At 41.7% G+C, this 25,278-nt stretch overlaps 1 protein-coding gene across 1 annotated transcript in view; it reads right to left on the bottom strand.

Annotated features, from left to right (window-relative positions):
- Positions 1-2,566: 2,566 nt before the first annotated feature.
- The window catches only part of LOC121290146 (phospholysine phosphohistidine inorganic pyrophosphate phosphatase), a 155,810-nt gene continuing 133,098 nt past the window's right edge, over positions 2,567-25,278 (bottom strand). Inside the window, exon 7 of the mRNA XM_041210372.1 lies at positions 2,567-3,362. Coding sequence (XP_041066306.1) covers positions 3,269-3,362 — 94 coding nt within the window. The 3' untranslated portion in view covers positions 2,567-3,268. The remainder of the gene's footprint in view (positions 3,363-25,278) is intronic.

The following is a 25,278-nucleotide window of genomic DNA, read 5'->3' as shown; positions in this document are numbered from 1 at the left end:
TAGTACGGGATAAAATCAATAATCACTGAGGCAAGTGCAGGATAATTAAGGAAAGCCAGCATGGATTCATCGAGGGAAAATCATGTTTAACTTACTAGCTGGAGTTTTTTGAGGAGGTAACAGGGAAGGTTGATAAAGGAAACACTGCTGCTGTGGTGTATATGGAGTTCCAAAAGGCATTTGATACAGTGCCACAAAACAGAATTGTGAGCAAAATTTTAGGTCATTGAATAAAAGGGAAAGTAGGCACTTGGATAAGAAATTGGATGAGTAACAGTAAACACAGAGAAGTGATAAATGGTTGTTTTTCAGATTGGAGGAAGGTTTGTAATGGAGATTCTCAGGGGTCAGTGTTGGGACCCTTGCTCTTCCTAGTATATATATTACCGACCTATACTGTGGCATGCAGGGCACGATTTCAAAAGTTGCAGATGATACAAAGATTGGAAATGTTGTCAACTGTGATGAGGACAGTGTTGAACTTCAAAAGGATATAGACATGTTGGTAGATAGGGCAGACAAGTGGCAGATGAAGTTCAATGCAGAGAAGTGTGAGGTGATTTGTTTTGTCAGGAAAGATATGGTGAGACAGTATAAAATAAAGGGAGAGCCTCTAACGAAGGTGCAGGGACAGAGAAACCTCGGTATATACATACACAGGTCATTGAAGATGGCAGGGCATGTTGAGAGAGCAGTTAATAAAGCATATAGTACCTTAGGCTTTCTAATAGGGGCATTGAATACAGGAGTAAGGAAGTCATGTTGAACTTGTATAACATACTAGTTAGGCCTCATCTGGAATACTGCGTCCAGTTCTGGACACCATACTTGAGGAAGGACGTGAAAGCATTGGAGAGAATACAGAGGAGATTTGCAAGAATGATGCCCAGCATGAAGAACTGTAGCTATGAGGATAGATTGGAGAGGTTGGGACTGTTATCCTTGGAGAAAATAAGCCTGAGAAGAGACTTGATAGAGGTATTCAAGATCCTGAGGGGTACGGACAGGGTAAATAGTGAGAAAATGTTCCCACTCAAGAGAGCAAGAAGGACTAGAGGACACAGATTCAAAATAATTGGCAAAAGGAGTAAAGGTGATGTGAGGAAAAATCTTTTCACCCAGAGGGTGATTGGAGTCTGGAACAAACTTCCTGAGAGGGTGGTGGAGGCAGATTCGATTGAGGTATTCAAAGGGGAATTAGTTTGCTACTTAAGAGAGAGAATGTGCAAGTTTACGGGGATAAGTCAGGGGAGTGGGACTCAGAGAGCCAGTGCGGACTCAGTGGGCTGAATAGCCTCTGCATTGTAAAGATTCTGTGATACTGTGGTATCCTGCACTACAGAATTAGTTACAGAAAAACTGCAAGAAGAAAAAATGATTTTAGTATTTTTTCTTTACATTTTAGATTCTAGAAACATTGATGCTGTCAGGTCATTTTCTAAGTCGATGGAATGCAACCTGCGTGAAGATAATGTTTTAAAAACAGATCTGAAACTGTTCAAACGTTGGAAGAAACAATCCCTAGATATCAAACACCCACACATCAAAAACTCATCAATGATTTCCGGGAATATATGCTATTATGGACGCCTGGATTCTTCTACACTCGGCTTGTGGTTCAGCATTGGCATTAGACTAGAAACAATTAAAAAAGTTGATGAATAGATAAGCTGCTGCTCTTTAACTTGACAGAAAACATACAAATCTGGTGTGGACATTCAAATCTTCTCCTTCATAAGTAACATGAAAAGGAGGAATACAACAACATGTAGAAGCAGGACAAAATTACCAGACATTTGTAAATAGTTAACCTGCCAATGATATGACTTACCTGCTAGTTTCTCCCTGCCTATTTCCCACTTGGCACCTTTCTGTAGCTTTGTCAAGATTGGAAACTTGCAGGTTTGGAAAGAGAAAATTACAATCATGTTGTTGTTCAGCCTCTTAGAACATACCACATGAAGCACACTGCAGTTAGTGACCATTGCAATCAGCAAATTATTACTGAAAGATATATGAATACTCGAACATTGGTCATATGCTTGGAACTCCAGTGAAAGCAGTACAACTTTGTCCTCCAATATATTTTTCCATGTGATTTTTAGCCAGGCTAAGTATTGCTAGAGATCGAAAGTGAATGATGAGAATGCATATGACTTCTGGAGAGAATAACTCAATAGAATTGTTAATGAAAGGCTCACAATTTTAGATATGTTGTGAATAAGAGGAGTAAGTTTTAGATCATTGGAGTCAGGGATGTTCCTAAGTAAACTGTAGTTAGCTGTGAATACAGGGGCAGAGAGTTGTGGAAAAGCCCAAATGTAATATTCTTATTAGAATTTCCTGCAGGACAGCATGATATCTCATCCACAAGACAAAGTAATTAAAATTCTCTCAGTACTTTTCTGCCAAAGGTTCTCCCTAATAAATTTATTCTCCTTCTATAGACTCTCAAAACATGAATTTTGAATGTTAACTCAAACATTAGTAAAATTGTAAGCAGTACAATTATCCTGAGCATTCCTTACCAGTTCAGTAAAACACTATCATTTAAATCCACAACGCATAAAGTCTACAACTTATAGCTTTATTTTCCAAATTTAAGCTAAACATATGAAGCTACACAGGCACACATCCAAACTGCCCTAATATCACTCAATCTGGCCCAGGGACATGGGTTTTCTGTATGAGTTTGTCTGGCAAGTTTGCTTTTGAGGTTTGTGACCTCATGTTCTCTGGTTATTAGATTTTAACAAACTGGGTTTGTGGTTCTTTTCTCGATCACATATTAACCTTTAGAGAGGAAATACAGTTACTCTAAGTAGCTGGGCACAAGTCAAACTCAGATCCAAGGTACCACAGTATAATAGAAATATTCAAAATAAAGTTTATATTTTCTCATAACTTTTACCATTTTACCTACAGTTTGCCATTACCAGTTCTTGAGAAAAACTTACTGAAATGACAAACTTCAATGTTAGATTTAAATTGTATCTATTCAGAGTACCGCAGTATGATTTACAGATACCAGGTTTATCAAAGTCTACGTAGCTATACATTAATACATCATTTAGGCAGTAGTATCTTACTACAATTCTTTAATCCAGTATTTACTGCTTTGCAACAATCACCAAACCCTAAACAGCAATCCTAATTCTGAGAGGGCATGTAACCTCAAGGGTCGCTCCCCATCTTAGCAGCAAAATAGTAAATTAATTTGTAAATTTCTTATGACTTCAGATTCTTTGTTCATCCAGTGTTCAATTTGCTAGTGTAGATGTTCGAGAAGGATTCTGACTGCTTGAGCTAAATTGTCCACATACCCATCTGCCTTCACTGTTGGGTGCTGTTCATCACATGGTCTGTAAATAAAGTCATAGAAAAAGAATTCACTTACTGGACACATTGTTCCTTCAAGAATGGCTCGTTAATCTTATGTGGCTAACTATAAATCATGATCAGCAACCAAAATGTGTTATGGATGTTCACGAATGTAGACCATGGTTAGACATGATAATAATTTGTGAGTCAAATACCATTATTTCTTTGTATTTGTTCATGTGAAAATGAACTCTATTGTTAAATTAAATTTTAAATATATCTAGACTATGCAGCAAGATCTTTCTCCCGGATTAGACCAATATAGTTCTGAGCCAACACCAGAAGCCATGCAGGAACTGCTCTGAGATGACTCTTCTGATTGTCCCTCTTCCTTCCCTCTCTTTCCTGCACAGAACAGGAAAGCACCTGCTCCCCAATCACCCATTTTCTACGGCAACTGAAAGAAATTGGGAACTGAGCAACATGATGAAATCAGAAGCACAAGATCATAGTGCTGTTAAGTACACACTGCTCATAGCATCATCTGCAGCGTGGAAAAATACAAAAGATGCTGTGATAGCGATGTATTCTTGACATATGCAAAAGTGCGGTACAACTTGCTTGAGCAAGCTGTTTGACGTGGTGACATATAAAAGGTGAGACAGAGGGCAGGGGAAACGAAAGAACACAAACAAAATGAGCTTTCAAACTGAGCACGATGACAGGTGTTTGCTGATAGGAGCAATTGTTGCAGTAAAAGGGCAAGTGATATTTCTTAAAGTGCAGATTTCACATCCTTTCGTAACTTTCCTTTTAAATAATTTGTTTCCATTTCCCTTACATGGTTGATCTTTAGTTTGATGTGGCAGGAAGTAAGGGAATTGCATGGTGGGGCAGAGGGTCCAAAACTGTGTGAATAGGTTTCCGCCATTATTATAAATCGTGGTCTTGTATAAATGACACTAAGCACAAAGCTTGTGAAGAGAGTGCAGGGAGCTTTATCCTGCATCCCAGATGCTAAAATATAGGAAGTTTCATTCTCCAGTTTTTTGAAACCAAAGATGTGCAAAACATAATTCCACAGATCCATAGTAAATGGGCAGAAAATGGAGTCTTAATTACTAAGCAGAACTGTTGGTGAGGACGATTTTAAAAAATCATGGAAATATAGTTGTCCTTTATAGAATGAAGCCTTAGAAATAGAATTCAACTACCTCTTTCACTGAATACCACTCCCAAGAACTTATAACAAAATAATTTTTTCTATATTGTAATCCACAATGAATCATACAGTAAATACTCATTGCTTTGAGTTTACTACTGACTTACCTCCACCAATCCAGTGCGCTGAAACTGTGCAAACACAATTAATGAACAACTGACAGTTTGGTTCAACTGCAAAAAAATAGCAGTAAGTGACAGTTTCGAGCAAACCAGCCAGATGGTAAAGGAAACCAGAAATTGATACTATCTCAGAACAAATTAAACTCTCTTCATACTTCCTCAAACGGCTAAATCTCAGCTTAACATCCAGTCCTACAAGCAGCGCCATCTGTACTCACCATTACCAAATATCAGAAAAGAGCCTGGGATGGATTACTAGTCAGAAGCACATTAGAAGAACTGACATGGCATTGCATGCCCCAAGAATAAACATCACATCACTTCCATACTAAATAGTTACACAACCAATTCTGTTTGGAAAGTAGTGTGTCCATTTTGCATCACCTTTCAATATACGGTTTCTGGGCCAACAGGGTTGTAGCGCAACCAGATCACGGCTTTTGTGCAATACCTTACCACACTTATACTTGCAGCAACAGATACAGTTGCCTTACTTGATTTAGTTAAACCTAACCTTTTGTTTCCTGTTCACCAACTGACTTTCTATCCATGCTGCTATATTTTACCTTAATCTATTCACCTGAATGTTTGTATCAACCCTCCAAAGGCAGAGCTTATCAAATGGCTTCAGAAATATATCTATAATAAATTTATTGCATTCCCTTTATCTACATAGTCAATCTATTCAACAATTCAAATTTGTGATACACAATTTGACTTTAAACCGTGCTGGTTGTCCTTCACTAAGACAAGTATTTCTAAATGCTCATGAATTGGATCTCAAATTATAAATTCAAAAATTTGTCCACAAATAACATTGTATTATAACGACCTGATTCCATCCTTCCCTCACTTTTGGAGGGTCATTATACTGATTACCCTCGAGCTCATTTTGAATATTTTAGCAGGATTGAAAAATTGGGGTTGGATCTTTTGCCATCTATTTGACTTCATTCAACAGCCCTAATTTTAACATCTACCTCTACTTTAAGCTTAGGTTCAATTTTAATCTCTACTTTGCGAAGTGATTTTACATTTTGATGCACCCCATCTGAAGGGAATATATTTATTTTGTACATTCCTCATTCAATACTTGAATATTCCCCACGCTGATCCTTCCCTCTGTTTGCTAACTTTTCTGCCCAGTTTATTTGGGTCACATCCCTTCTCATCTCAGTGAATTTCATTTGTTTCTGGTCCAGTATCATAGTTCTTTTTACACATTATCCTTTCCAACTTCACATGGAATCACACTATGTTGTGTTCACTATTTCCCAATTGTTCCCTTCTCATCAATTAGTTGTGCCACTTTCTTCTCTTGTTAGTCAAGTAGCTTACTGATCTAGGGAATGTCTGAATCCATGTCTTCTCCGTCAGAAAAACAGCTTATTTCCATTTCACAGTATTTCCTTTTTCTGTCACTACTTCATACCCTTTACCACTGAAAACTTCAAATACATCACCATAACCACCTGACTTGACTACACCAATGCTTTGCTGCTGACTTCCCCTTCTCTACTTATTATTTTTATCCAGTTTATCTTGGAATAGTTAAATTATCCAATATTATTACCCCATTCTTCTAGATCTCTAAACTGTCTATAAATCTGTTCTTCTATCTGCACATGTTTGATGGCTTCTAATGCACATTCCCTCTAATACCCCATTTCCCTCTTAGTTTCTAAATCGATCCATATCCAATCCGTCCAGCATTCTTACACCCTAACACTGTGATAAAGGCCTTAGTAATACTATTATCCTGCCCCATCTCTCTCTTTTGCAGAGACAATAACCAGGAATATCAAGTTCCTCACCTTGCCCAAAGCTAAACTACATCTGTTTAAGAACTGTGTGATGTCACTTCATAGTTAATAATGCTTCAAACTTTCAAATTTGCTTTGAATGCCACATGCATTCATTTAATTACTCCTCAATCCTGACTCCAACTTATTTAACAATCCTTTTTGACATCCATCCCTCTTTTTCATTTCTGAAAAATCCCTCATCCAGTTTCTTCATTCCGCCTTAAGTTAAAATTTTCCCCATAGACTAGTTAAGATCCCAGGGATGATACTGATCCTAGCCCTGCTGAAAAGAGTAATTTCCATTCTGTACAGACCACTCCTGTTCTAGATTCTATTTTTCATCAAAGTAGACCGGAATAAGATAAAAGTCTGCAGTCAAAATGAAGAGTGCTACTTAAAGCATTTAGCACCGTTTCGTTAATCAGTATGATGCATGCTCAACAAATAAGGATACAGTGGTTCTGAATAATTGAACAGAAGATAGAAATACACTGAGAAATGGTTAACCATTGTCTAATTAGGTTCGTATTGCAAACAAATGAAGATAAAGGGGTATAGGCTAAATGTGTTGACCTATATATTGCTAATTTCAGTGAAATGAAAGGCAGTGGAGCAGGTTAAATGGCTGGAAAAATATATTGAGCCATAATTTGCTGTAGTAGGGCACCTAATGGTATCTTTTATTAGTTAGATTTGTTCTTGCATGTTTAGGTCTTTACATTTTTTGAGTAGGAAGTTGCTGAAAGTTTGAGCTGATAACATCGCTCCAAAGGAACAAGGCATCTGGAATGAGAGTAAACAGGGCAAGCAATTGTATATCTCCTTAACCAGATTGATAGATTGTGAAATCAACAGCAAGAAGGATGTGTGAAATGTCAAATCAGGTACAGAAAGACATATAAAGAAAGGGAAAGAAAGATGGTTTGTGAGAGAGAAAGAAATAGAAAAGTTGAAAAACAAAATGTTAACTTTTCATTTTTAAAATCTCCAACAACAATTTAAACTTGAAAAAATGAGCCTCCACACTTGTAATAGCTCATTTTCAGTGCCAGAGCACTTAACACTTCTCACATCATTAAAAGGGTGCTTAAAATTGAAACAATTTGAACTAGCTGGTTTGGTTCACATCTACCACACAAATACAGCAATTTCATACCATTCAATGCAAACATTTTGACTAGGAGTAAGAAAATAAAAAGTTAAGAGTTCCACAATTAAAACAAAAAGAGGTTTGGGCAAAAAATATGTTCTGGAGACATACAATAAATAAAGAGAGAGAAGAAGTAAGAAAGCTCCAAGAAATATAAAGGGAAGGAAAAAGAGAAATTATGAAAACTAACAAGGAATATTAAAGATGACTGACAGGCAACATTAGGCAAACAATAAGGGATTTTTATAAGTACACATGAATTGTAAGGACAAAGAAAGAAGGTGGACCACAAAGACAAAAGTTGGCCATCTTGCACTTGAGTGAAGGAATGACAGATGTGTGAGTGTACAACTGTAAATGTACTCAAGGGGAAAGGATATTGAATGAATAAAAAGTGGAACTAAGACTAGAAAAGTCACTAAGCCTAGCTAGTACACATTGCAAAGTACTAAAAGAGGCTGGGGACAATGGAGGAACTAACCATAAATTTTCCAAAAGTCCTGAGTTAATAGAAAAAGTCTCCAATTGCAGAACAGAATGCTTTGAGCAACTAAGCAGCCATGACATTCTTTTGGCAGCAGACAATATACTTGTTTAGGAGTACAGAATGCCAGAATCTGTCAAAGGATTTTGAGATATCAAAGACAAATGCTTCCATGTTTAAAGCAGAATTCCAGGGGTGGAGAACTGAGAAGGGGCATGAACCAGGCCTGAACTTTCAAAGTTACGGATAATCTGAGAAACTTCAATGCTGCAGAATAAGATTTTTCAATGTGGGCACTTGTGAGCATCATGCACTTTCAACTAAGTATGGGTCAAAAGCATGGTATCATGCCCTCTACCTTCTTTAAATAATACATGTTACACACAGGCGAGAGAGGCAAACTGAACTTCTTCATCCTCTCAATGTCTGTAAGCAGAAGTGTTTTTAATTGTTACTAAAGTAGGCTGTGGCGTGTTTCCCCAAACCCTGTTTGTGTGTTCCAATTTTATAAGTAACACGTAGCAAACTCTCTTTTCGATTAACTCAGGAGGTTAGATTTTATCACATTTAAACCCGGGTGGCGGTGTGGGGGGGGCATGTTCGCAACCTTACACAGACACACATATACAGTAAGGGAGATAGAAAAGAGGGAGTCTTTTTTAACACCTATGGATAAAAACAGTAAAAGAGCCATAGAAATAAGTATTCATTCACATGATTTTCAGAGGCTAGAGGGAGTTTCCTCTGTGGTGGAATTCAATTCAGATAAGTTCCTGGTTGGAACGAAAATCCTTTAAAACGAATGAGAGTGCAGCACAATGAGGTTTATGTGCCTGGGCTGCTTAGCAGGCAATGGTCGGAAGCTTTTAAAATAAACAGGAGTTGAGAGATGGTGGCTGGCTGCTTGGTCAGCTGGGAGCCCTGCTGTCTTCTTTTCAGGTTGGGAGTAATCAACAGACTGATCTGTGAGGCTAGAAATGTAACATTAAAACTGTCCAAGAGGCTAGAAGCATGGGGTCATGTGATGTGGCCCATGAATAAGTTAATTGCAGATTCACAAGTAGTTTCTATGCCTCTGTCCAAAGTCCACTGTTTTCCTTAGGAATGAAATGGTGGCTGTTAACATCTCCTTCAGGTATAATGAGTTTCGATGGGCTGAATTTATTGTGCCGCTGGCGGGCACCCCACCACCTTCCCACCCACCCCTGAGCTCACTGCCAGCAGGTTGCTGATTTTCATATTTAAATGAACAATCAAGGGTCAATTAGGCTTCTTACCAAGCCAATTGAGCCTGATAATATGCTGCCCATGCCTAAAACGTTTGGCACAGGCAGCTGGGTGGGAGTGGGGGAGTGGGAAGCTCGATTGTTTTACTAAAATGCTTAAACGGGGGCAGGGAAGGGGTTGGTCGCTCTTTGGGTACTGCCCTTTGCTGATCATGGGGCGACCTTCCTACCCGCTCCCTCCCCTAAACCCACCCGACACCAACACCTCCCCCACCCCCGCCCCTCTTCCTAAGTTAGCCAAATTATTCTGGCCCAAGACCCTGAAATTACCTGGTCTGGGGATCCATGGGCCTTGGTTGTCTTCTTCTTCGGCAGTCCCAATCCAATTGGCCGGCAGCTCCAAAGGGTGGAACTTCCTCTCCAATGACAGGTAGAGGTCTCACTCAGTTCTTGTTAATTCACCCAGCAGGGCTTTATAGCTACAGCGAGTCGGCATGAAACATGTTGGCTTTACGCTGACATTGTTTCTGAAGGATGAGGGTTCCACCCCACCTGTATTATTCAGCCTGATGTCTCTACCTTTGTTATTGCCCTGGCTGGGGAGCCAAATAGTCTGTTAGCCTTCTAGTGATTATAATGTGGCCTTACAATGGGGTGTGAGGATGAGAGTGGGACACTTTTGTTCTTGTATTCACTGTTGCAAGCATCCAGAACAGATGGTCAATCTTGAGTCATGTGACCTGTAGCAGCCATCATTTGGTTCAGCAAAAGTCCATTTTAAAATAGCAACAAAAAAAAATGGTGTACACAGTTTTGATTTCTTTCATGTCTTACTGAAATGTCATACATTTTAAACCTAACTGCAGAATGGCAGTATGAAATTTTAATTCTCAGAGAAATATGCCAACATGCTTTTTGTTTGGCTAAATGCTATGTAAAACATTCAAAATTATGTAACTGTAGATAACTGTAGGTAGGTTATCTGCCAATCAGCCAGTCTGGAGTAGTGAACAGAGCACAGGGCAATCCTATTTGACATCTGGAGTCATCTGTGACATCAAACCTTCACTGTAATTGCTGTCCTAGCTTGCTGCATCTGTAGCCTGGTGTGGCAGCCAACCCCTATAGCTAGACCAGAGCTCCTGAATCTTCCTCTATGTGGAAAATGAGTTGAAAATAAAAGAGGGGATGAACTTAGTACAGTAGTGTTGGGCGCCATTGATCAGACAGCCGGCACCTTTCTTTCTGTTTTGTGGCTGAAAATTTTAAAAGAAAGGATGGAGGAGTCAAGTAGCACATAAACCCCCTGAGAGGGAGAGGAGAGGCCAGGTTTTGATCACAGACTGAATGGGGCTGGGTCCAACAACTGCAAAAAAAAAAAATCATTTCTTTATTTCAAATAATGTGAATTCAAGTCTTGGTGCTGAAAGGACAATATTCTAACTTTCACTGCCTGTCACCAATATTTGCTTAAACTGCAAAAAATGCACAGCATTGGAATTACAAGCAGCTCTCTGGAGTTTTGAATGTTAACAACCCATGCAGAGCAAAGTCTGCCAAGCAAGCACACACTCCTTTATCTTTGTCGCCAAAAGAAAAATTCAGTTTGGGGCTGATGTGGAATTGCCTTGGCTGAAACCAGAGATAAATCTGTTACCATCTGCCCAGGGTGAAGTCACACCTACTGGCTCCTAAATCCTAAGTGCAACAGAACAAAACAGCAATACATCTGAACACAAAGAGCTCATTTGTACAAAGAAATGTCACATACGAGTGAAATAGGAGGACACCACATACAGAGCTGAGATCATAGACACATTCACAGCAGTGTGCAGCTTCGTGAGTTTTAGTCGCAAGCCAAAATAAGCTTTCCAATGGCTTTTATTCAGTGAAAGATGTCAACTGCATTTCAATTCACTGCACCGCAGAATTTCAATTCTTTGAAAATATAACTGTCCAATCAGTGTTTAATTGGATTCACATTATGTCCTAGGTATTTGTGAAGAATAAATTTCAACTTACAATGATGGTGTTTTCCATCCTACCCGACACATTCCATACTGTATATTTAAGAGAATGGCATAATGCCCAGCTTTGTTCTAGAGTGTAAGGTATTTCTGTCTGCACTCAATCATGGAGTGACATAACTGTTTAAAGACAGGTCAGCCACACTGTGATGCTGAGCCTCACAGAAGTCAAATTAAAATGGACTGGCACTTTAGGAACGAAGGTATCAGATGAATGTAATAGGACAAACTTTTCAAACCTACAACAGGAATCCTTCAAATTTGGCTATTAGGCAAATGCAAAAACAACTGGTTGAAAACAATTTGGAGAATAAAAAATGCAATTGACTAGGGAATGGTACTATTGCAGAATAACTCATGTCTGATGACATACTTCCCTGCTTAAATTGTTAAGAAAGGTCAGGCTTTACAAATATTTTCAGTTAGGTGTGCAGTTTGTAAACCATAAGCAAAATTTACATAGGTTAGAGATTAAGTTTTCTGGTTTATGCAATGCATTTGCACATGTTTCTAATTACCCCCAGGTTATTTTGTTGTGATAAGAAATGAGCAATGCACATTTCTTGGACACAATAGCCTTAGGGGTCCAAACCGGTGACCACGATGTGGGCACACACTTCAGGCGCAAGTCATGCTGGACGCCACATTGATGAGGGCTGCCATTTTGGAGCTCAATGCTTTAGTTAACACCATCTGTTAATCATGTTCAGCTGAACACACGTTCAACAGCAGGAAGGAGCCCTACCAGTGCTATTTAAAGGCCTCATCAACTGCTTTCAGGTTAGTTGCTGTTTGATTTCTGCTTGCTGTTGCTGTGATTGTACAAAGTCTTTGGTGCTTTCTAGGGTTCTTTTGAGTTGCCAAAGTCTACAGGGAGTGGTGTGCCAAGTGCTGAAGGACTTTTTGCTGACTTCATGGTTTCTGCACAAACCAGTTGCTCCCAGACACGGATGCACTAGGAGACATTTCCATGGAATTCAGCATGTTTGGGAAACTGAGCATTGGTGATACAGAGAAGAACAAATGGCAGGAAGTTGGGGGATGTGGGGTTAGTGGGGAGAAAGGTCTTTAGCAGGAGGTGATATCCGCTCTGAGTAATTTTCCTACCTGAACCTCAGCAAGAACAGTGTGGGAGATGTTGGTGCTTCAATAAAGATGTCCTCACTGAAATCTACCACCTGCTGCAGCCACAAATGCAACCTTCCAGCAGGAAAAAGACCACATTTCCAGTGGCTGTGAGGATGACCATGGCCACAGACTTTTATGCATTAAGCTCTTTCTGGGCTGGAGATATAACATCTTGCAGTTTGCAGTGTGTAGGAGGTCACCGAGGCTCTCTATTCAATAGGAGTGAACTACATTTCATTCCCTCTTGCCAATGAGCAGCAGGTAGAGTGAATATGCAGCTTTGCGAAGATTGCAAGCTCTCCCATGCTGTAGGGTGCCATTGACACATGCACCTCTTTGTGGGCACTGCATGTCAAATCGAAGATGTACTGCAATTGAGATGGTTTCCATTCCCTTAATGCCCAGCTGGCGAGCAGCCATATGCAGCGAATCATGCAGGACAGTGCCCAATAGCCTGGCAACAGTTGTGATGTCTTCAATAGTTCGTTTTGCCATCTGCATTTGACCCATTGCAGCAAAGCACAGGGTCAATACTGGGAGACAAGGGCTATCCACTGACCACATGGCTGATGATTTCAGTGCACCACTCATGCACACATGGGCAACATGCAGAAAATGAAAACCACACAGCCACACAACATGTGATAGAGTAGATCACTGGCGCATTGAAGCAACACTTCCGCTGCCAGAGCTGCTCTGAAGGAGCCCTGCAGTATTCAGCAGAGCAGATATCAAGATCTGTGATGCTCTTCCTGCATGCAGCATAGCCTCGCCTTTATGAGGACACAGTCCTTGCCACAGTAATATGGCGAGCAGCTGATAGGAAGCAGCATGAGGAGGAGGAGGATGAGAAGTAAGGAGGCAACCTAGACAGCCCCTTTCTGGCCATTCTGTTTAGCTCCTCTAAGTGCAATACAAATAATTACAGCCCAAATGCTCCATTCACCTCCAGTCTGACACCTTGCCTTCCCTCTGTTACTGTTAGCACAATGCTCATTTGGCTACTACACATAAATAAAAGCCAACACAAAATAAACATTCCAAACTAAATTTATAAATCAAACCATACCATATTGCACACAAATGTCAATTAATCACCCTCGTGCATTCCCTTAGTGCCTTTATTCCATGTGCCTGTGTCCTAGCTTTCTATGCAATGCTATCTCATTGGCTGCATCATGGCTGCCGGATCTGCTGACTTTTAGTGCAGCAGACTGTGGGTGGCGTTGAGCAGCTCTGAACCAGAATGCTCGACTCTGGGCTGCAGCACTCCGAGCTAGCTAGCTGACAGACAACAGCAAGGAAGTTGGGGAGGGGGGCGAGGGTGAATGCTATCTTCCTGAGAGGGGACAGCAGGTTTGTCCTCCATGGAGCTATTGCCACTCCCCTGCGGCCGCACTTCAGCAATTGTAGTAACATGTTGGAGGACAGATTGCTGGACTGCTGTGACACCCTGCAAACCTCTTTGAATACTGATACCCACAGCCATGATGGGAGCAGCCTGAGCTTGCATTGAGAGCAAGCTGACTTTGCATGACATAAGTCTGAACTTCCACAGGAGCCAGGTGTCGGGGTGCCCTCTACTTGTGCTGCAATAGAAGTTAAGACATTGGCCACCAGATGAATCATGGTTAGGCCCACAAGTGGGCTAATTGAGTTGGCTGCCATTTTCATGCTAGAAAGTATGGGATTCAAACTCTGTGCAAAGCCCTGTGCAAAGTTGATGCCAGACTCCTCCAAGGTCCTTAACAGTAACTGCTGTCTCTCTGGAAGGTCTTCCAATCCAACAAGCAATTCATTATGCATACGCATGAGCCTTTTGCTGTAATCAGGCCCATCACAGTCCTCATCTGAATTCTCTGGAGCAGAACTCGTGTGCAACTTTATCCTCTGGGAAGCTGGCAACTGCACTATCCTTGCCTCCTGTTCTGTCTGCCACTCATCACATACAGATCCTCTAAAGGACAAGTAGTGTCAGTATGTCAGCCGGTGACTGCAAGTGTGAGATTGAAGTGTGAAATGCCCTGGGACATGTCAATACAGTAAAGGGCACTGTACAAATAGAAGTTGCTTTTGTTGTTGAATGTTTCTTCATCATCACAGTCTGCTTGTTCTTCCACCACTGCCTGGCCATGATGCTGTTCTTGGGTATCTGAAAGCAGGGTTATGGTGAGGGAAGGTTGGGGGGGAAGTGGGAAGGGGTGGCGGATGTTACAGATGCTTGCTTATACCATCTGCAGCTTGTAATTCAGAAGAGATTGTAGATTGAGAGGGAACTGGGATGTGAGAAAGAGGATTAGGCATGAGGATCCTGTCATCTTCTATCGTTTTAGCCTCACCACTGACCGTGGCCTTAGCAATGGATTTCCTAATGATGACAAACACTGTCCACTCCATGGGGATAAAGACATACTGCTTCAACTGATCCTACCTGCTAGCACCTGCTATTTCCAGTTGTGTGCCATCTTATCCTACAAGAGAGAGGGAAGTGTCTCAGTGCATGGAACAATCTGTTCAGCTGATGTGGCTGTCACGATTGAATAGCTGGCTAGTGTATGTAAACTATAAGATGTGAGACTTACAGAAATGCTGAATGTGCGAGGATAGGGGAAGCAATGAATGTGAGATATAAGCGCTGACTGATAAAGGTCTTTAGTAACTGAGTGATGGGGTGTGGTACATTAAGCAGTGTCTGAGGCCCGTGATTGGATGGATATGGCATTTGAAGCTACATTCACTAATCTTGTCCACTTATGTAAAGTAATTGAAATTAAGAGTAGATTGTCCACCAGCTTGGCAGAACTGTCAACCGTGATATTGTTAGAGTGTTTTAAAATGGTTTAAGGGTCAAAGTATCCCGGCATGCTTTGCCCTAGCATTTTATCCAGACAGTGAATGGGGAGGAACAGGGAAACTGAGCATAAACAATGACAAAGACCGCTTGGAAATGCAAAAGGCAGAGAATGATAAACACCCAGGTCAAGAGATAGCCAATGCCGAAATAAGGGAGAGTTGCTTAGACACCACACGTCACAGTAGAAGATAAAGATTATCCCACGTGTTACAGTATAATAAATAAAGATTGTAGGCCAGAGTTAAAGGCCAAGAAGATTAGAGAGTTGGGTAAACATCTTAAATGTGGCACTGGCTTGGTGGAATACTGTTTTATGTAGGCGCAGCCAAGATAGCCGAAATAGATAAGAATGGAACCTGTTCCCTCCAAAGGCTAATGCTCTCACATCAGCTAGAAGTCTGTTCACTTTAGCAGTCTAGATAGCTGGAAGTAATCACTGGAGGCCTAGGAACTAAGTTGTATTAATTATTTGTCACTGAATGTAATCTTTAGAGCTTTTGTATGAGTATTACATATTGTTATTGTCAATGCATATTAAAGCCTGTTGTTTAAAATTCTCGGGCCTATGTCACACAGAAGCTATTGTTGCAGGATTAACAATCCTCTTTTGCAACTATAACCACGAAAAATCGGCTAACAGTTTTTCAGCTGCCAGTCAGTCATATACCAGAGGCCTTGTGCCAAAAATAAATGGGTAAAAGTGGCAAGCTGCATCATTATGGCCGAGATCTTTATGTCGGTGAGCGGGGCCCGCTCGTTGATGCGTAAAATGATGGGGGATGACATTGAGTGGAACTCCCAACGTCACCCAGCGACATTTCAATTTTCAGGTTGGCGGGGGCGCAGCTGAATCAGCTGGTGCGCCCGCCGACCTGTCAACGGCCTATTGAGGCCATTTAAAAAGTAATTGACTCAATTAATGGACTTGCCCGTCTAACCTTAAGGTTGGCAGGCAGGCCAGGAGTCCTGGCAGGCTTCAGAAAAAGCATGAAACCACATCCATGGGCGGGATGATGTTTCATGAGGTTTTAAAAAATTTAATAAAGGTTAATGTGATGGACATGTCCCAACTCATGTGACAATGTCACATGAGGGGACATGTCAGGGAAATTTTGTTTCTGCTCCTTGACCATTTTTAAATTTGGCACCGATTTCCCTGAGGCAGCATTTAGCCTCAGGGAGATGAGTGCGCTCTTTTGTGCACATGCGTAAAAGAGCGCACTCCCGGCTGAAGGAATCTCTCCCCCCCCCCACCTCCCCCCCACCCCGCACAGGGAGTGCATAACGCTTAGTGCTTCCTGGCGGACGTCACGCTGGGCGGGCCTTAATTGGCCCACCCAGGTAAAATGGCAGCGTGCCCCCAATTGGGAGCGCCGATTGGAGGCAGGCCCACCAGCTCTCCTGCACTCCCCCCCCCAACCCCGCCCCCCCCACCGGCCCCCAACCGGGGCGGGGGTGGGGTGGGGGGGATATTCTTCCCCATGTAAATTTTAGGTGAAGGCCTTCCTCCCTCTGCCATCTTCTTTCTCTCCACCAGCACCAATTTTCTGCCCTGTTCTCCAAAGGCTTTTTCATGTTATCACACTGCTATGGGCCTGGATGCCTTCCACCCAAATGATCATTCATCATAAAACATTGACTGGTGTTAGGTAGATAGTTTGCGTTTAACAACTCACTGAATTTCAACGTATTATATTTGAGATGCTTTTAGATGTTTAAAATACAAGGATTTGCATTTTTGCATGGTTTTTTTGCCTGCCTAAGGTATCACTAAATTATTGTTACGATTTTAAAAGTTCTTTCATTAATCTAGTCCCAGCTGACACTAACTCATCCACAACTGTGAATACTTTCAGATTCCAAGGATTTGGCAGACTCCTTCCTATGTTAAAGCATAAAATCAGCATGATGCATTCATATAAATTTGCCAAGTCTGGTCAATTTTTTCATTGGTTGGAGCCTTTATAGCTGACATTAAGCCAATCGAAAACCCAACTTCTCTCAACTTTATTGGTGGGATGGTGGAAAAATAGTGCAGTTGAACAGTTATCTATTTTTCTGAAAAGAGTTAGGGAAGGAAGAATAGATCAGGCAGGAAAAATTAAAGCTAATAAATAAGGATTAGAACTGGGGGAGCAAATGGGATGTATGGGAGGGTCATTATAGGTCAGACTGAATTTTATAAGATTATCAAAATTGTGCTTTGTGCATAGATTAGCTCTATAAGATCATTGTATTAATAAAGCTGGTCTCAATTTAAACAGCTGAATTACTCTAATTGTGTACTCCAGTTATGCGGTACATAAACTAAATACTAAACCAATCTGTCCGGGGATTTCCCTGGACCTGATGGCAACCTTAGGGTTAAAGTGAAACAGCAAAAGTAAAACCAGTACTGCCGACTGAAGCAACAAAATACAATTTCAGGGGGAAAGATGCAACACTGATTAACAGAACCAGTTATTTAAAATCCAATTGTATCAACACTTTTATCGTCTCTATTGAAAAATAACATACTGAAACTAGGATCCGGGAAAACAGGTTCCAGCAAAATTATAAACTTGGCAACATCCTAGCTTTTCTGGTCCTTCTTACATATTAACTGAAAATACTGGCAAGCTTTTGAGCCACACCTGGCCGCCAATGTCAAGGAAATCTTAACAGCTGAAAGATGAGAACTGTTAGCATTTAATCCCAACGTCTATTTGATTTCATCCATTATGCAAATAAGAGTTCACTGGCAGTAATTGGTCTTTTACTAGTGACGTTGATAATTTTGTCGAACATTAAGAGTGCCAGGAAGCTTCTAGCAATATTGTGATACATATTTCCCATTTATTGCTTTCTCCCCTCTCCTTCAACTGTCCGGATTCAGGAATGGAAAGTATTTATGGGAGGTGGTTGTTGGGCTGGTGGAGGTTACAGATGATGGGGGTGGGTGGGGGGGAACCAGCAAAGCAACAGAGAGGTTTAAACACGAGGATGAGAATTTAGATTTGAGGGTCTGAGGGACTGAAAGCCAATGCACAACAGTGGGACAGAAGTGATGGGTAAAAAGGAACGGAGCTTGGATAGGTTAACATTTATGGATGATAGGGGAATTGGAGGCAGTCTAGGAGAGCATTGGGATAGTCATACCAAAGGCATGGATGAAGGATTCCGCAGCAGGTGAGCTTATTATTCTTTGTAGAGAATATGGGTTTGGAAACTCAGCTTGGTAATGAATAGGACTCCAAGGTTGCAAAAAGCTTGGTTCCACCTGAGGCAGCAGCCTAGGAGGAGTATGGATATGTGGCAATAATACCAAGTTTATAATGGGAACGGAGGATAATGGCTTCAGTGTTCCTAATGGTTAACTGGAGGAAATTAAGGCTTATTCAACATTGGACGTCAGACAAAACAGGCATACTAACGTTACTGCATTTGCCACGTGGTTCATGTACAATCTCCCACCCTTGTGGGACTGTGATCTAATGTGTCTACTAGCATTGGTAGTTCCAGGATCTTCTTTTGCTAGATCTTAACCACATCATTAATGCAGTGTTTGGACCCAGTCACAGCCACTTTTGACTTGCTGGTTATATCATTTAATTTTCAAATTGCATCTATATATTATGACCATAAACATAGCACCAAATTCTTCATTAACAAGTGCACACAAGAGTCTATAACCATTCTATATTGCACTGTTCCACCGTCATCTAACTGGAATTGATTGTCACAAAGCAGGATTCAACCCAGCAGCAGAAAATTTAATAATTAAATAATACACAGCACTAATCAATATTGGGGCTTCTGTAAAAACATGTCATCAAAAGTAAAATGTGGAATTGTGTCTAAAGGTTTTGTATGAGGCTGCTACTGAAACCATTGAATGTCAACGCTCCCCTCGCTCAACACCCCAAAACAGCAGCTTCGAACCATTTCTGCAGAGGGTTAAACCAGCAACTGCGATTCTTAGGTTGGCTTGTTGATAGATCTTTCTAATAAAAAGATAGACAATTGCTTCTTCGAAGAAGTAACGATTGTTAGATCATTACAAAAGGATTCCTAAGCGTCTGCTGCAGTTGGCTCAGAACCATCATTAAATCATGCACCGAAGTGTTGGATTCTTGCTCAAAAAAAAACAAGCAGCTGTGGACAGCTGCAAAAAAAAATGTTCCTAGGATTAAGCAGTGGAATCGATAGCCCTGCATGTCATAGCAATTCTGTATACCAAGCATGAAGTAATGTGCCTGATGCCCAGTACTGCTATACACAAAGAACAGCAATAGGGTCAGGTGACATTTCCACTTTTTGTATGCTGCTTCAGCCTCTTTTATATATCCTCCTTTAATTCAGTGTCAATCTTTGTCTGATTATAATTGTGTGTTGGCACGTTTTCTGCATTAAAGGTGGTATATAAATACAAGTGCTTGATATTGATTTACTGCCAGTTTTGCTGGCATTCTGATCACACAATGTGACTCTTTGCTCTCCCAACAACCACCCTCTCCATTGCTCCCAACTCCCTGGTCGCAAATGTCACACATTAATTAAAATGCTAGCAACACTAGTTACAATACGGCCATTTTTTTGGCCCCAAACGCTTCAATTCGAGCAGTATTTACTGGTTTGGTCGCCTAGAAAACAGCTTTATGTTACGGACAGAGTACAAGCCAGTTTTATAGCAGGAGGCAGCTTAGGGATGAGCAATTACAAAGAGAGCGTGTTGGCAAGAAAAACAATAAGAGAGACATGATGTTGTAATGGAAAACAGCTGCAAGGGCCTGGTGCAAGGGCTTTGGGTACGATCATTTATCAGGTGTGGAGTCACATCTGAAACATCAACCATTATTTTCCTTTCAGATGTTGATGTAACTTATTTGGATCTTCGGCACTTTAATTGCTTTAAAAAATGTCAAATAGAAATTCTGCAAAGTGCTGGTAGGAAAAGAAACAATGCCTAATGGCCAACTTGCTACGCAGGCAAGAATGGAGTGTTTTTGCTTAAGGTTTAGCTTGGTGTTGGCTTGATCAATTCTGTCATGGTTCCCAAGAGCTTAAAAGCCAACCCTGCTCACCGAAGAATACGCCAGCTCATTTTTGTTACAAAAATTGTCCGTTTATGTGAGAAAAGGGGCTTGAGAGAGGAGCCAAGCCACTCTGTTCAAATACTCATTTTATTCCTTGTGATTTCTCTAAACAAGTGTGTGCATGGCAACTCTTTTTTGAATTTATCATTGAAATTCATGAAGTCCAAGTTATACACTTATCCTGAGGGTCCGAAAGCTTATCGAGTCTATCCAGAACCTTCAAAGAAACTGGAATTTGTCTACACTCTGTAGTTGGTTTGTAAGAGCTAAGCCTGAAATTCTTAAATTGAGGAAATAAAAAAAATTGCTTTTAGAAATAACTTAAAAAATTTAAATACTTTATTTATTTTTAATATTTAGTCTGAGCGTAGAAGTTTGAAACTATTTTCTACGATATGAAAAACTAGCGAAGCTTACTAACTACCCTGGAAAGGTACTTCTGCTATTATTCATTTACTCTGGCACAGTTTAATCAATGCATTGGCAGTTAAAGCCTAAACATGGTCTAATTTTATTTTAACACCTGTTAAAAATAAGAGGATCCCATGAAGGCAGAGGACAGAACCAGTAGCTGAGATAATGTGAAAAAGGGTTTCCTAATCATTCCCTACTCTGGTTTTTACCCCAGGTATCAGGGCAAGTGTAAACTCTTTACGGTGAGGGGAGCTGGATTCAGCCAGGAGCACAATCTGAAATCTGATGTCAAAATTATTTAGAATAAAAAGGATAAAACAAAAACAAAATCTGTGATTAAAGAGAATGGTTACCACGGGCAGAATCTTGTTGAGGCGTCAGCAGTTTCACCTGCTGGCTAGAGGTCTAGCAAGAGATCCACGCTGCCTCTTTTCAGGAAGGCCTGCCGAACAACAAGCCAATAAGGCAGTGGCAAGGCCACCAGCAGGTCTTCCCCTGGAATCAAGACCCCAGGGGCAGATGTCTCACCTACTGCCAATCAGAAGTCGGCAGCTCTTGTGCTCAGTAGCGCCACAGGGGAGGCTGTGACTGCTGCTGGAAGGACAAGCACCAGAGTCCCAGGATCGTGGAGTGACCCAGGCCAGAGGTAAGTAATGTTTGGGAAGTGGGGGGTCAGGGGGGCGGGTGCTTTCATGAAGTAGGGTCGCGAGGAGTGGGATACAAGGGGTTTGGGAGCAAGGGCAGGGAGTGGCTCTCAGTTGGCCTCCCCCTACTGATGTCCAGGCCCTCGGTCAGGCACTGAGTGCCTTTGATCGAGGGCCTCTCCCTCCACCAGAGGTGACAAGCTGGCTGCACAGGTTTTTAACCTGTGGTGCATGCCACATGGCGACAGGCCCGCTTGCAGCTGGGTTATTACCAGCAGTGGTAAGATGAGGCCCTTAAGTGGTCATTAATTGGCCACTTAGGGGCCTCAATTGGCTGCAGGGTGGAAGGTTGACCATGGGCCTTCCCACCTAGAACTCAATTTGGGCAGAGGCTGGAAGGGGACAGATTCCAATGCACCATCAGCCCGCGTAAGTGTATGCACTTCCTGCCTCCAAGCTCGCCACCATTGAGAGCACAAAATTCCGTCCCACTTGTCAACTCATTGTGATGATTATTCTGAAAAATGTCAGTACTCCAGTTATACAGATACTAAAATCTACACTGGCCTAGAGTTTAACTGGAATCAGAATAAATACAAGCATGTTACAGGGAAAAGGGAAACTTCTGGGTAGGCGAAAGTGGATATTTCTGTTGACCCAGTCGTAGGCAGTTGAAAGAAGTATCAAGTTAAACGAGTCTCAGCATGTCAGGACTTGAACTCAGCACTGTACATTAGCTCACAAACATGGAGTAATGATGCTGTAAATTTATCCTAGGCTGGTGTTAATACACCAGCCAACAGATGACATCTCTGCTGAACACAACTGTTGGTTGCCCCCTTAATCTGGTTTGTCTATCTTAACAGGTTCAGTCCAAACATTGCTTTTCATTTTTAATTTTAGCCTAATGACTAATTGCAATTTCAAACTGTACGAGCTTGAAAAAGTTCAAACTATTTGATTTCGTAAGCAAGGATATTTTACCTTGAAATTAAATGGCAGTTCAAGTTGCAGCCAAACTTGATTAATTGTAAGCTCACTAGACCTTGTGTGTGATTTTTTTGGGGGCGAGGGGCGAGGGGGGATGGAAATTACAATACAAAAACGATATTAAGGTGTGTTTCTCACATGGTCTAGCCAGTGCATAGAAACATTCCCTGAAAGACATCAAAATGTATTTCCATGATTTTTCTCCATAGCTGCAGCACAGGCGTACACACTGAAAGCTTCAGAACCATGCAGCTTAAGGTTTCTTTCAACAAAGAGGAACAGCAAACATTTGGTACAGCCTGTAGCACGTGGTTAGTTTAAACATTCTACCAGCCCTGCACTTCTGAAGAAAGTGAAGTGTTTGTTTTTACAGTAACTCCCAATAAAAAGGATGAAGACTGATGAGATTATTTTGGGAAAAGATGAATGATCTCCCCAGGGATTAGTTTGATAAGAGCAAGCCTTGCTGAAGTAAACAAAGTACAGTTCTAAAAGGAACATTTTAAAAATACTGTAAGGCCTATTTTTTTAGGACCACACTCTGTGGTACTGTATTTTTAAACTATGTAGAAACTTTTTATTAATTGTTATATTGAACTCTTTAGCTTTTAACATCATTTTTTTTTAACTGTCCTTTTAAAGGGACACCTTGATTGAGATCCATTTATATAACTGAGTGGATTCATTTACATGACTGAGTGGATTCTTTATTTCTTCAGTGTCATTTCATTCTGAATGCGAACCATCTTAAAACCAGTCTTTAGAAATACGGACAGCTCAATTTTGCAATTCAGTGGGGTGTCAGGGAGCTTTTTCTGACTGATTATACTCAACTCCTACAAGTCAATAACCTATCTGATTGCCAGACAACAAACAATGCCAGAGTACAGTGATCTTTGTGCCACGTGTTATGCAATTATGCCAATATCTTTACAGTTGTCATGAGAACGGAGAACTGCTTTGGAATAATTGAAGAGGATTTGCCACACAATGTTACTTTGTAAATTATACTGAATTCCAAGTGTCTGAGGATATTGGAAGAACAACCATCCATCATTTGATCATCAAAAATGGCTCTTGAAGACGGTGGGTATTAACAAATGGCAACCTGTAACAAACATGACCAATTTCTTTTCTGATCGAATCCGACTATAGCTGAACTAGAGATGATTAGTATTAGGATTTAATGCATTTTGGTGTGACGTACTTCGATGGGGATAGGGAATCAAAATTAAGGGGCTTGACAGGAAGCTCCATCTGAAAACTGAGTACAAGACTACGTGGGGAATTTGCTGTGCCCATTGGCGGTGGGCGTGTTTGGCATTGTGAGTGGACAATATGGCCAGGCCCAAAATCGGAAAATCGGCTACATAACGTCATGAAACCAGTTTGCAATTGCCTGTGTAGCCCTTCAATGGTGGGCTGTGTTTCACACCGTTGGACATCAGGAACATCATTGTAATACACCTGCATAGCATTATCAGCCCAACTTGCCAGAATCATACCCCCAATGTTGGATTATCTGAACACGCCGGTGTGATTCCACACTGATGTGTGTCACAACAGCATATATAAGGCATGCACCTGGCGGGCTGCACTTCGAGGGGAAATCGGAGATGAGTGCATGGTAAGGTTGCGCACCGCTTGCAAAGATCACCTATTGGACTTCCAGGAAGAAGCGCTGCGCATTCAGGAGAGGGCACAGGCAAGTCACTTTTTCCCAGCTGGCTGGTTGAGGAGACTTGGGGGCAGGGTGGGGGGAACGGTTGATAGTACTACACAAGCGTATGTGGGGTGGGGTGGGAGGGAAGCAACCCCACATTAGGGAAAACTTATATAAAGTGACCATTGCTCTGCAGCTGAGACAATTCAGATGCAGCCACATTGACTTGCTTGGAGTCAGGCCTTTAGCTTATCTGCAATGTAGAGGCATTAAAGTGCCATCAAGTGCTCCAGAGCTTTTCACCCCTCAGGCACAGACTGCAAACTAATGAGTGTTTGAATGGACTGCAGAACAGTTGGACGACTGGGCATGTTGTACAATATCCTTGCTAAAGGTGGTCATGGAGCAGTCACTGCTGGAGGCGCTCACAGCCCCTTTCAAGGTTATCATTCCAGTTTGGACTAGTCTCCCCCATGGTTTAAGCTAATAGTGCACTTTGCAGCGTGGGTTAGGAGAATATCTGTGCCTGAGCTGAAAGCACAGTAGGCAGTCCTGTGAGCAAAGCTGCCACCAATCGGTAAGGTGAAGTGGGGCGGAGTTGGGTCTCGGGCAGCCATGCAGCGCACTAAACTCTGGCCATACAAGTGGGGGCCAGCACTCTCCGGGATGCGCTAAGGGGCCTTCAGACTAAACCAAGAGCGGTTCTTTGTACACCAAAGCTAACCCACACGTCTCTCTCTTTCATCTTGCAGGAGGAGTACATCAGGAGCATGGAGGCTGGTGACCTAGCTGTATGCCTCAAGGCTTAGAGGAAGTGGAGACAAAGGAGAAGAGAACGACGGAAGCGCCTGGCCGGGCAGAAGGAGGAGCAGCACCCTTAGGGAGAACGGACAGCTGGGGCTCCTGCACACGCAGCCAAAGAGCCACAGAGAGCCGTTGCTGGTCAGCCCCTAGCTAGACCCAGGGTCTATAGATGCTGCCTTTCATTCCTGTAGATGACTGAGAACCAGTGTTGCCGAAGACTGCAAATGTCTTGGGAACTTTCCAGTCATATCTGCCATCTACTGCAGAATTTGGCGTCACGTGGACATGGAGGGCATCCACTGCCCGTGGCCAAGTAAGTGACCATGGTGCTCAAGTTTTACGGCAGTGG

Source organism: Carcharodon carcharias, chromosome 17, assembly GCF_017639515.1.
Source record: "Carcharodon carcharias isolate sCarCar2 chromosome 17, sCarCar2.pri, whole genome shotgun sequence".
Taxonomy (NCBI): Eukaryota; Metazoa; Chordata; class Chondrichthyes; order Lamniformes; family Lamnidae; genus Carcharodon; species Carcharodon carcharias.
The sequence above is the reverse complement of the archived record's forward strand: the minus strand, read 5'-3'. Positions and strand labels throughout refer to the sequence as shown.